This window comes from Pinus tabuliformis, chromosome 9, assembly GCF_031772625.1.
Source record: "Pinus tabuliformis cultivar Carrire ecotype Pingquan chromosome 9, CPIR1, whole genome shotgun sequence".
NCBI classification, from domain to species: domain Eukaryota; kingdom Viridiplantae; phylum Streptophyta; class Pinopsida; order Pinales; family Pinaceae; genus Pinus; species Pinus tabuliformis.
The window spans coordinates 1,061,137,207-1,061,151,404 of NC_142307.1; the positions used below are offsets into that span (position 1 = coordinate 1,061,137,207).

The 14,198-nt window shown below is 21.4% G+C and overlaps 1 protein-coding gene across 1 annotated transcript; it reads left to right on the top strand.

The window, feature by feature from the left end:
* The first annotated feature begins 11,187 nt into the window (after window positions 1-11,187).
* On the top strand, window positions 11,188-11,625 carry LOC149152399 (uncharacterized). Its single transcript, XM_089443470.1, has one exon. It carries the CDS (start codon window positions 11,188-11,190, stop codon window positions 11,623-11,625), a length of 438 nt encoding a protein of 145 aa, XP_089299596.1.
* Window positions 11,626-14,198: the final 2,573 nt, after the last annotated feature.

Below are 14,198 nucleotides of genomic sequence, written 5' to 3' on the forward strand. Positions count from 1 at the left end.
AAGTACTTTAAAATGCTTTCAAAACAATTTAAAATTCTTTAAAAACCGTTTACAATGCTTTAAAAACTATTTAAAATACTTCAAAAATAATTTAAATTGCTTTAAGAACAATTTTAAATGATTTTAAAATAGTTTAAAATGCTTTAAAAACAATTTAAAATACTTTAAAAATAATTTAAATTGATTTAAAAACAATTTTAAATGATTTTAAAATGTTTCAAAAACATTTTAAATTGTTTTAAAAATAAGTTTGAGTGGTTTAACAACAATTGAAAATGATTTAAAACCGTTTTAAAATGTTTTGAAAACAAGTGAAAATGCTTTAAAACTGTTTTAAAATGTTTTAAAAACAATTTAAAACTTTTCAAAAACAATTTAAAATGATTTAAAAACAATTTAAAATGTTTTTGAAACAATTTGGAACGTTTTAAAAACAATTTAAACTAGTTAAAATAATTTAAAAACAATTTAAAGCACTTCAAAATGTTTTAAAAATGATTTTAAATACTATTAAAATTCTTTAACAACAATTTAAAAAGCTTTAAAGTACTCTAAAATGTTATTAAAATTCTTTGAAAACAATTTAAAATGCTTTAAAAATAGTTTACAATGCTTTAAAAACAATTTAAAATACTTTAAAAATAACTTAAATTGATTTAAGAACAATTTTAAATTGTTTTAAAATGTTTCAAAAACATTTTTAAATTTTTTAAAAATACGTTTAAGTGCTTTAATAACAATTGAAAATGCTTTAAACACGTTTTAAAATGTTTTATAAACAATTTAAAAAGCTTTAAAGTAATTTAAAATGTTTTAATAGCAATTTTAAACGCTTTAAAAACAATTTAAAATGCTTTAAAAACAATTTAAAATATTTTTGAAACAATTAGAACGTTTTAAAAACAATTTAAAATAGTTCAAAATAATTTAAAAACTCTTTGAAATGTTTTAACAACATTTTTAAATTCTCTTAAAATGCTTTAACAACAATTAAAATTCTTTGAAGACAATTTAAAATGCTTTAAAAACCATTCACAATGCTTTAGAAACTATTTAAAATACTTAAAAAATAATTTAAATTGCTTTAAGAACAATTTTAAATGATTTTAAAATGCTTTAAAAAAAAGTTTACAATGTTTTAAAAACAATATAAAATACTTTAAAAATAATTTAAATTGATTTAAGAACAATTTTAAATGATTTTAAAGTGTTTCAAAAACATTTAAAAATGTTTTAAAAATACGTTTAAGTGCTTTAACAACAATTGAAAATGCTTTAAAACCATTTTAAAATGTTTTAAACACAATTTAAAGAGCTTTAAATTACTTTAAAATGTTTTTAAAATTCTTTCAAAACAATTTAAAATTCTCTTAAAATGTTTTAACAACAATTTAAAAATCTTTAAAGTACTTTAAAATGTTTTTAAAATGATTTCAAAACAATTTAAAATGCTTTTAAAATTGTTTAAAAATAGTTTTCAATGCTATAAAAAAATTTAAAAATAATTTAAATTGATTTAAGAACAATTTTAAATTGTTTTAAAATGTTTCAAAAACATTTTGAAATGTTTCAAAAACATTTTGAAATGTTTGAAAAACATTTTAAAATGTTTTAAAAATAATTTTAAGTGCTTTAACAGCAGTTGAAAATGCTTTAAACCCGTTTTAAAATGTTTTATAAACAATTTAAAAAGCTTTAAAGTACTTTAAAATGTTTTAAAAACAATTTTAAACGCTTTAAAAACAATTTAAAATGCTTTAAAAACAATTTGAAATGTTTTTGAAATGATTTAGAACGTTTTAGAAACAATTTAAAAACACTTTAAAATGTTTTAAAAAAAAATTAAAATCTCTTAAAATGCTTTAACAACAATTAAAAATTTTTAAAAACAACAATTAAATTTTTTTAACAACAATTAAATTTTTTTAAAAACAATTTAAAAAGCTTTAAAGTACTTTAAAATGTTAAAAAAATAAATAAATTGAACATTTTAAAAACAACTTAAAATGCTTATAAAAAAAAATTAAAATGTTTTTGAAACAATTTATAACGTTTTAAAAACAATTTAAAATAGTTCAAAATAATTTATAAACAACTTAAAACACTTGAGAATGTTTTAAAAACAATTTTAAATTCTTTTAAAACGCTTTAGCAATAATTTAAATGATTTAAAGTACTTTGAAATGTTTTTAAAATGCTTTCAAAACAGTTTAAAATGCTTTAAAAGCCGTTTACAATGCTCTAAAAACTGTTTAAAATACATAAAAAATAATTTAAATTTCTTTAAGAACAATTTTAAATGATTTTAAAATGCTTTAAAAATAGTTTACAATGCTTTAGAAACAATATAAACCACTTCAAAATAATTTAAAAACACTTTAAAATGTTTTAAAAACAATTTTAAATTATTTCAAAATGCTTTAACAACAATTTAAAAAGATTTAAAGTACTTTAAAATGTTTTTAAAATTCTTTCAAAAAATTTAAAATGCTTTAAAAACAATGTACGACACTTTAAAAACTATTTAAAATAATTCAAAAATAATTTAAATTGCTTTAAGAACAATTTTCAATTATTTTGAAATGCTTTAAAAATAGTTTACAATGCTTTAAAAACAATTTAAAATTCTTTTAAAAACAATTTTAAATTCTTTTAAAATGCATTAACAGTGATTTAAAAAGCTTTAAAGTACTTTAAAATGCTTTAAAAACAATTTAAAATGCTTTAAAAACAGTTTACAATGCTTTAGAAACTATTTAAAATACTTGAAAAGTAATTTAAATTGCTTTAAGAACAATTTTAAATGATTTAAAAATATTTTACAATGCTTTAAAAACAATTTAAAATACTTTAAAAATAATTTAAATTGGTTTAAAAACCATTTTAAATGATTTTAAAATGTTTCAAAAACATTTTAAAACGTTTTAAAAATAAGTTTGAGTGGTTTAACAACAATTGAAAATGCTTTAAAGTTGTTTTAAAAACAATTTAAAAAGCTTTAAAGTACTTTAAAATGTTTTAAAAACAATTTTAAACAATTTAAAAACAACTTAAAATGCTTTAAAAACAATTTAAAATGTTTTTGAAACAATTTGGAACGTTATAAAAACATTTTAAATTAGTTCAAAATAATTTAAAAACAATTTAAAGCACTTTAAAATGGTTTAAAAACAATTTTAAATTCTATTAAAACGCTTTAACAACAATTTAAAAAGATTTAAAGTACTCTAAAATGTTCTTAAAATTATATCAAAACAATGTAAAATGCTTTAAAAATATTTTACAACGCTTTAAAAACAATTTAAAATACTTTTAAAATAATTTAAATTGATTTAAGAACAATTTTAAATTGTTTTAATATGTTTCAAAAACATTTTAAAATGTTTTAAAAATAAGTTGAAGTGCTTTAACAACAATTGAAAATGCTTTAAACCCATTTTAAAATGTTTTATAAACAGTTTAAAAAGATTTAAAGTAATTTAAAATGTTTTAAAAACAATTAAAAAGATTTAAAGTTCTTTTAAAATGCTTCCAAAACAATTAAAAATGCTTTAAAAACCGTTTACAATGCTTTAAAAACTATTTAAAATACTTCAAAAATAATTTAAATGCTTTAAGAACAATTTTAAATGATTTTAAAATGCTTTAAAAATAATTTACAATGCTGTAAAAACAATTTAAAATGCTTTAAAAATAATTTAAACTCATTTAAAAACAATATTAAATGATTTTAAAATGTTTCAAAAACATTTTAAAATGTTTTAAGAATAGGTTTAAGTGGTTTAACAACAATTGAAAATGCTTTGAAACTATTTTAAAATGTTTTAAAAACAATTAAAAAAACTTTAAAGTACTTTAAAATGTTCTGAAAAAAATAAATTAAACACTTTAAAAACAACTTAAAATGCTTTAAAAAAAAATTAAAATGTTTTTGAAACAATTTAGAATGTTTTAAAAACAACTTAAATAGTTCAAAATAATTATAAACAACTTAAAACACTTTAGAATGTTTTAAAAACAATTTTAAATTCTTTTAAAACGCTTTAACAACAATTTAAAAAGCTTTAAAGTACTTTAAAATGTTTTTAGAATGCTTTCAAAACAATTTAAAATGCCTTAAAAACCATTTACAATGCTTTAAAAACTATTTAAAATACTTCAAAAATAATTTATATTGCTTTAAGAACAATTTTAAATGATTTTAAAATGCTTTAAAAATAGTTTACAATGCTTTAGAAACAATATAAAATACTTTAAAAATAATTTAAATTGATTTAAGAACAATTTTAAATGATTTTAAAATGTTTCAAAAACATTTTAAAATGTTTCAAAAATAAGTTTAAGTGCTTTAACAACAATTGAAAATGCTTTAAAACCATTTTAAAATGTTTTAAAAACAATTTAAATAGCTTTAAAGTACTTTAAAATGTTTTTAAAACAATTTTAAACGCTTTAAAAACAATTTAAAATGTTTTTGAAACAATTTAGAACATTTTAAAAACAATTTAATATAGTTCAAAATAATTTAAAAACAATTTAAAACACTGTAAAATGTTTTAAAAACAATTATAAATTCTTTTAAAATGTTTTAATAACAATTTAAGAAGCTTTAAAGTACTCTAAAATGTTTTTAAAATGCTTTCAAAACAATTTAAAATGATTTTAAAATGCTTTAAAAATAGTATACAATGCTTTAAAAACAATTTAAAATACTTCAAAAATAATTTAAATTGATTTAAGAACAATTTTAAATCATTTTAAAATGTTTCAAAAACATTTTAAAATGTTTTAAAAATAAGATTAAGTGCTTTAACAACAATTAAAAATGCTTTAAAACCGTTTTAAAATGTTTTATAAAATATTTAAAAAGCTTTAAAGTACTTTAAAATGTTTTAAAAACAATTTTAAATGCTTTAAAAACAATTTGAAATGTTTTTGAAGTAATTTAGAATGTTTTAAAAACAATTTAAAATAGTTCAAAATAATTTAAAAACACTTCAAAATGTTTTAAGAACAATTTTAAATTATTTTAAAATGTTTTAACAACAATCTAGATTTAAAGTAGTTTAAAATGTTTTTAAAATGCTTTCAAAATAATTTAAAGTGATTTAAAATCCATTTACAATGCTTTAAAAACTATTTAAAATACTTCAAAAATAATTTAAATTGCTTTCAGAACAATTTTAAATGATTTTAAAATGTTTCAAAAATATTTTAAAATGTTTTAAAAATATGTTTAAGTGCTTAAACAACAATTTAAAATGCTTTAAAGCCGTTTTAAAATGTTTTAAAAACAATTTAAAGAGCTTTAAAGTACTTTAAAATGTCTTTAAAATGCTTTCAAAACAATTTAAAATGCTTTCAAAATGATTTAAACGCTTTAAAAACAATTTAAAATGCTCTAAAAACAATTTGAAATGTTTTTGAAACAATTTAGAAAGTTTTAAAAACATTTTAAAATAGTTCAAAATAATTTAAAAACACTTTAAAATGTTTTAAAAACACTTTAGAACGTTTTAAAAACAATTTAGAACATTTTAAAAACAATTTAAAATAGTTCAAAATAATTTAAAAACACTTTAAACTGTTTTAAAAACAATTTTAAATTCCCTTAAAATGCTTTAACAACAATTAAAAATATTTAAAGTACATCAAAAATAATTTAAATGGCTTTAAGAACAATTTAAAATGATTTTAAAATGCTTTAAAAATAGCTTACAATGCTTTGGAAATGATATAAAATACTTGAAAAACAATTTAAATTGGTTTAAGAACAATTTTAAATGATTTTAAAATGTTTCAAAAACATTTTAAAATGTTTTAAAAATAAGTTTAAGTGCTTTAACAACAATTGAAAATGCTTTAAAACCATTTTATAATGTTATAAAAACAATTTAAAGAGCTTTAAAGTACTTTAAAATGTTTTTAAAATGCTTTCAAAACAATTTAAAATGCTTTCAAAATTATTTAAATGCTTTAAAAACAATTTAAAATGCTTTAAAAACAATTTAAAATGTTTTTGAAACAATTTAGAAAGTTTTAAGAACATTTTAAAATAGTTCAAAATAATTTAAAAACAATTTAAAACACTTTAAAATGTTTTAAAAACAATTTTAAATTCTTTTAAAATGCTTTAACAACAATTTAAAAATCTTTAAAGTACTTTAAAATGTTTTTAAAACAATTTTAAACGCTTTAAAAACAATTTAAAATGCTTTAAAAACAATTTGAAATGTTTTTGAAGCAATTTAGAACATTTTAAAACAATTTAAAATAGTTCAAAATAATTTAAAAGCACTTTAAAATGTTTTAAAAACAATTTTAAATTCTTTTAAAATGCTTTAACAACAGTTTAAAAAGCTTTAAAGTACTTTAAAATGTTTTTAAAATGCTTTCATAATAATTTAAAATGCTTTGAAAACCATTTACAATGCTTTAAAAACTATTTAAAATACTTCAAAAATAATTTAAATTTCTTTAAGAACAATTTTAAATGATTTTAAAATGCCTTAAAAATAGTTTACAATGCTTTAGAAACAATATAAAATACTTTAAAAATAATTTAAATTGATTTAAGAACAATTTTAAATGATTTTAAAATGTTTCAAAAACATTTTAAAATGTTTTAAAAATAAGTTTAAGTGTTTTAACAACAATTGAAAATGCTTTAAAACCATTCTAAAATGTTTTAAAAACAATTTAAAAAGCTTTAAAGCACTTTAAAATGTTTTAGAAACAATTTTAAACGCTTTAAAAACAATTTAAAATGCTTTAAAAAAAATTTAAAGTGTTTTTGAAACAATTTAGAATGATTTAAAAACACTTTAAAATAGTTGAAATTAATTTAAAACACTCTAAAATGTTTTAAAAACAATTTTAAATTCTTTTAAAATGCATTAACAGTGATTTAAAAAGATTTAAAGTACTTTAAAATGCTTTCAAAACAATTTAAAATGCTTTAAAAACTGTTTACAATGCTTTAAAAACTATTTAAAATACTTCAAAAGTAATTTAAATTGCTTTAAGAACAATTTTAAATGATTTTAAAATAGTTTACAGTGCTTTAAAAAAAAATTAAATTTGTTTAAAAGCAATATTAAATGATTTTAAAATGTTTCAAAAACATTTTAAAATGTTTTAAAAATAAGTTTGAGTGGTTTAACAACAATTGAAAATGCTTTAAAACTGTTTTAAAATGTTTTAAAACAATTTTAAACACTTTAAAAACAACTTAAAATGCTTTAAAAACAATTTAAAATGTTTTTGAAACAATTTGGAACGTTTTAAAAACAATTTAAATTTGTTAAAAATAATTTAAAAACAATTTAAAGCACTTTAAAAAGTTTTAAAAACATTTTTAAATTCCATTAAAACTCTTTAACAACAATTTAAAAAGCTTTAAAGTACTCTAAAATGTTTTTAAAATTCTTTCAAAACAATTTAAAATGCCTTAAAAATAGTTTACAATGCTTTAGAAACAATATAAAATACTTGAAAACAATTTAAAACACTGTAAAATGTTTTAAAAACAATTATAAATTCTTTTAAAATGTTTTAATAACAATTTAAGAAGCTTTAAAGTACTCTAAAATGTTTTTAAAATGTTTTCAAAACAATTTAAAATGATTTTAAAATGCTTTAAAAATAGTATACAATGCTTTAAAAACAATTTAAAATACTTCAAAAATAATTTAAATTGATTTAAGAACAATTTTAAATCATTTTAAAATGTTTCAAAAACATTTTAAAATGTTTTAAAAATAAGATTAAGTGCTTTAACAACAATTAAAAATGCTTTAAAACCGTTTTAAAATGTTTTATAAAATATTTAAAAAGCTTTAAAGTACTTTAAAATGTTTTAAAAACAATTTTAAATGCCTTAAAAACAATTTAAAATGCTTTAAAAACAATTTGAAATGTTTTTAAAGTAATTTAGAATGTTTTAAAAACAATTTAAAATAGTTCAAAATAATTTAAAAACACTTCAAAATGTTTTAAGAACAATTTTAAATTATTTTAAAATGCTTTAACAACAATCTAGATTTAAAGTAGTTTAAAATGTTTTTAAAATGCTTTCAAAATAATTTAAAATGATTTAAAAACCATTTACAATGCTTTAAAAACTATTTAAAATACTTCAAAAATAATTTAAATTGCTTTCAGAACAATTTTAAATGATTTTAAAATGTTTCAAAAATATTTTAAAATGTTTTAAAAATATGTTTAAGTGCTTTAACAACAATTTAAAATGCTTTAAAGCCATTTTAAAATGTTTTAAAAACAATTTAAAGAGCCTTAAAGTACTTTAAAATGTTTTTAAAATGCTTTCAAAACAATTTAAAATGATTTCAAAATGATTTAAACGCTTTAAAAACAATTTAAAATGCTCTAAAAACAATTTGAAATGTTTTTGAAACAATTTAGAAAGTTTTAAAAACATTTTAAAATAGTTCAAAATAATTTAAAAACACTTTAAAATGTTTTAAAAACAATTTAGAACGTTTTGAAAACAATTTAGAACGTTTTAAAAACAATTTAAAATAGTTCAAAATAATTTAAAAACACTTTAAAATGTTTTAAAAACAATTTTAAATTCCCTTAAAATGCTTTAACAACAATTAAAAAGCTTTAAAGTGCTTTAAAATGCTTTTAAAATGCTTTCCAAACAATTTAAAATGCTTTAAAAACCATTTACAATGTTTTAAAAACTATTTAAAATACATCAAAAATAATTTAAATTGCTTTAAGAACAATTTTAAATGATTTTAAAATGCTTTAAAAATAGCTTACAATGCTTTAGAAACGATATAAAATACTTGAAAAATAATTTAAATTGATTTAAGAACAATTTTAAATGATTTTAAAATGTTTCAAAAACATTTTAAAATGTTTTAAAAATACGTTTAAGTGCTTTAACAACAATTGAAAATGCTTTAAAACCATTTTATAATGTTATAAAAACAATTTAAAGAGCTTTAAAGTACTTTAAAATGTTTTTAAAATGCTTTCAAAACAATTTAAAATGCTTTCAAAATTATTTAAACACTTTAAAAACAATTTAAAATGCTTTCAAAATTATTTAAACACTTTAAAAACAATTTAAAATGCTTTAAAAACAATTTAAAATGTTTTTGAAACAATTTAGAAAGTTTTAAAAACATTTTAAAATAGTTCAAAATAATTTAAAAACAATTTAAAACACTTTAAAATGTTTTAAAAACAATTTTAAATTCTTTTAAAATGCTTTAACAACAATTTAAAAATCTTTAAAGTACTTTAAAATGTTTTTAAAACAATTTTAAACGCTTTAAAAACAATTTAAAATGCTTTAAAAACAATTTGAAATGTTTTTGAAGCAATTTAGAACATTTTAAAACAATTTAAAATAGTTCAAAATAATTTAAAAGCACTTTAAAATGTTTTAAAAATAATTTTAAATTCTTTTAAAATGCTTTAACAACAATTTAAAAAGGGTATTAATAAGATAAAAAAGAGAGGAGGTTTTGTTGAGGTCGGGAAGAGAAAGATGGAGCTAGGGTTTACACTGCGCAAGAATGCATCTCTGGGTATGGCCGCCTTGCTCTATCCCTTAGACGGCTTGAAGGGCAGTCATGGCGGCCAGGATACATGGCAGCAATGGAGGAGATTTCACCATACGTCTTTATCGTCCATGCTTGGCCACTCTGGTTTATATTTATCTCATGGGCTCTCGGTGGTATGGCTTCACAGGCCAACTGAATGGCTATGGACGCCTTGTGGCTTGTTGAATCAGACGGATTTGGGGGACCGACGGCTGCAGCGGGCTCCCCTCCACAGTCTGTTTTGCGCACAGGAAGCGGGTCAAGCAGGGTATGCGCCCAGTGGCGACTTAGGGTCGGAGAAGGGGCTTTTGTCTGCCCAACGTATGCAGCAGGGGGTAGCGATGGGATTCCCCGGTGGTTTATCGGGTCCAGGGGTGGACATGGGGTGGACACGGGGCGGACACTCTTCCTGATCTGGTCACCTGCCGTCTCGGGCATCGACTATTTCTTCCTGCTGGTAGTTTTGGACCTCGGAAATACTGAGGAGGTGATGCTCTGCCTCTTCTTGGAACTGCTTTTATACAGGGTTACCATGAAACAACAGACCTGCTCATTAATATTGGCAATGGAGGCGTGGTCTCAAAATCTCCTGTATGACATCAACTACTCAGGGCGGCCCTTGGTGGCATTTGCTCTCTCCATGGACACGCGCCCTGGGGGTTACATGCGAGAGGTAGGCACCAGGCTCCAGGCTACTCATAGCACCGAAATAGAGCGGAGCTCTGCATTGACATCCTGGCTATCATTTGGACAGAGAAAATCCAGTAAAATAGTAAGGGGGCAGACCACAGAGGCTTCCTTAGAGCGGGGAGCCGAGACAGAGAATGCCACAAATGAGTTGAATAAAAACAGGGGAGCATTGGATATTACACAGAACATATCCAATCCACAGAAGCTCCCCCACCAAGCGGCTGATCCACACTTCCAGGATGAAAACAGGATTCAAATCTTTATAAAATCAACTGGGGGCGGCCACCGTTGCATGAGACTCCGTATGGGAACAAACATACAAGAGCTTAAAAAAGAAATACAACATCAACTTGGAATACCATCAAATAACTAGAACTTGATTTGTGCAGGTCGTAGTTTACAGGACCACTTTACGCTACAGGAATATGGGATCTGTCAAGATACAACCATATTTCTTAACCTAAGGCTGCGTGATGGATGCAAAGGATCCGGTTCAAAGACGCCAGCTTCATTCCGCGACGCAGTCAAGGGCAAAGAAAAAATGCAGAACAAACCAGTGATACTAACAGAGCTACCAGGTCCATATATAGTAGATCAAAAGCTGGAATCCCCAATACTCCAAGTCACAATGCCAGAGGTAACAGATCTTCACTCTGTCCTCACCAAAACTGCTTTAATATGTAGATTCAATGGATACTGGCCTAAATCCGATGCTTTACATTAGTGGATATACTCCAATTGGACTTCAGACTGCGATATACACCTATGTTCAAAAGGCTTCTTCATAGTTAGCTTCCATACATCAGAAGAAAGGGATAGTATCATTACTGAGGGGCCTTGGTTTTGGGGTAATGCTGGTCTTTTTGTTACCCCTTGGTTCGCTGATTTTGATGCAAACACTATGAAAATCACAACAATGCCTGTTTGGGTGAGGCTTCATAATCTCCCATTACATTTCTGGCATCATTTAGTTTTAGCTGCCATTGGGAATACCTTAGGGAAATTCATAAAAATGGATGAGGACAGAGTTTGTAGAGGAATCTTCTCCTTCGCCAGAATTTGCATTGAAGTGGACATGAGTCAGGGGCTGCCTGATCATATCACACTAAACTTCAACAACACACAGTGGCTTCAGTCCCTTGACTATGAAAACACCGCTTTCAGATGTCGCTGCTGCAGGCAAACAGGACACCTCCAATACTCTTGCCCCTTGGTCAAAAAGAATCCTAAAGGAAACAAGAACAGGAAAAAAAAGCCCAATGGATGGCAGCACACGAATCCGTTGGATGAAGAGGACACACTGTCAGAGCAGGCAGATAAACAAGAGGAATCCGACACAAATATGGAACAGTAGGGTACACAAAATGATATCTCCCCAGACCCTCATCTGGAAGCTCCCCAAAATCTAATCCAGCAAAATCCTCAGCTGGATGTAGGTGGCATCAAAAGATCTCATGGTTCGGAAGGATCTGAATCCGACAAGGAATCACCAGTGATCACTCTGGAGTCCATGCAGGCTATCATTGTTCCCTCTCCTGACACACAGGGTTGGCGTAGAGTGGAAAAGAAAAAGGGTCGAAAAGTTTAGGCTTGCGACTTATTTTGTAAATTATTTGTTTTTTAATTTTGTTCCGTCCTTCTCATGGACAGCTATCTGCATATGCTTTCTAGCATCTACAACATGTAATTTTTTTCATTTTATGAATATAAATTACGCGCTCGTTTTCCCCGGAAAAAAAAAAAAAACAATTTAAAAAGCTTTAAAGTACTTTAAAATGTTTTTAAAATGCTTTCATAACAATTTAAAATGCTTTGAAAACCATTTACAATGCTTTAAAAACTATTTAAAATACTTCAAAAATAATTTAAATTTCTTTAAGAACAATTTTAAATGATTTTAATATGCCTTAAAAATAGTTTACAATGCTTTAGAAACAATATAAAATACTTTAAAAATAATTTAAATTGATTTAAGAACAATTTTAAATGATTTTAAAATGTTTTAAAAACATTTTAAAATGTTTTAAAAATAAGTTTAAGTGCTTTAACAACAATTGAAAATGCTTTAAAACCATTCTAAAATGTTTTAAAAACAATTTAAAGAGCTTTAAAGTACTTTAAAATGTTTTAGAAACAATTTTAAACGCTTTAAAAAACAATTTAAAATGCTTTAAAAAAAATTTAAAGTGTTTTTGAAACAATTTAGAATGATTTAAAAACACTTTAAAATAGTTCAAATTAATTTAAAACACTCTAAAATGTTTTAAAAACAATTTTAAATTCTTTTAAAATGCATTAACAGTGATTTAAAAAGATTTAAAGTACTTTAAAATGCTTTCAAAACAATTTAAGATGCTTTAAAAACCGTTTACAATGCTTTAAAAACTATTTAAAATACTTCAAAAGTAATTTAAATTGCTTTAAGAACAATTTAAATGATTTTAAAATAGTTTACAGTGCTTTAAAAAAAAATTAAATTTGTTTAAAAGCAATATTAAATGATTTTAAAATGTTTCAAAAACATTTTAAAATGTTTTAAAAATAAGTTTGAGTGGTTTAACAACAATTGAAAATGCTTTAAAACTGTTTTAAAATGTTTTAAAAACAATTTTAAACACTTTAAAAACAACTTAAAATGCTTTAAAAACAATTTAAAATGTTTTTGAAACAATTTGGAACGTTTTAAAAACAATTTAAATTTGTTAAAAATAATTTAAAAACAATTTAAAGCACTTTAAAAAGTTTTAAAAACATTTTTAAATTCCATTAAAACTCTTTAACAACAATTTAAAAAGCTTTAAAGTACTCTAAAATGTTTTTAAAATTCTTTCAAAACAATTTAAAATGCCTTAAAAATAGTTTACAATGCTTTAGAAACAATATAAAATACTTGAAAAATAATTTAAATTGATTTAAGAACAATTTTAAATTGTTTTAAAATGTTTCAAAAACATTTTAAAATGTTTTAAAAATAAGTTTAAGTGCTTTAACAACAATTGAAAATGCTTAAAACCCATTTTAAAATGTTTTAAAAACAATTTTAAACGCTTTAAAAACAATTTAAAATGCTTTAAAAACTATTTAAAATACTTCAAAAATAATTTAAATTGCTTTAAGAACAATTTTAAATGATTTTAAAATGCTTTAAAAATAGTTTACAATGCTTTAGAAACAATATAAAATACTTTAAAAATAATTTAAATTGATTTAAGAACAATTTTAAATGATTTTAAAATGTTTCAAAAACATTTTGAAATTTTTTAAGAATACTTTTAAGTGGTTTAACAACAATTGAAAATGCTTTAAAACCGTATTAAAATGTTTTAAAAACAATTTTAAAAGCTTTAAAGTACCTTAAAATGTTTAAAAATAAATAAATTAAACACTTAAAAAACAACTTAAAATGCTTTAAAAACGATTTAAAATGTTTTTGAAACAATTTAGAACGTTTTAAAAACAATTTAAAACAGTTCAAAATAATTTATAAACAATTTAAAACACTTTAGAGTGTTTTAAAAACAATTTTAAATTCTTTTAAAACGCTTTAGAAACAATTTAAAAATATTTAAAGTACTTTAAAATGTTCTTAAAATGCTTTCAAAACAGTTTAAAATGCTTTAAAACTGTTTATAATGCTTTAAAAATTGTTTAAAATACATCAAAAATAATTTAAATTTCTTTAAGAACAATTTTAAATGATTTTAAAATGCTTTAAAAATAGTTTACAATGCTTTAGAAACAATATAAAATACTTTAAAAATAATTTAAATTGATTTAAGAACAATTTTAAATGATTTTAAAATGTTTCAAAAACATTTTAAAATGTTAAAAAAATAAGTTTAAGTGCTTTAACAACAATTGAAAATGTTTTAAAGCGTTTTAAAATGTTTTAAAAACGATTTAAAAAGCTTTAAAGTACTTTTAAAT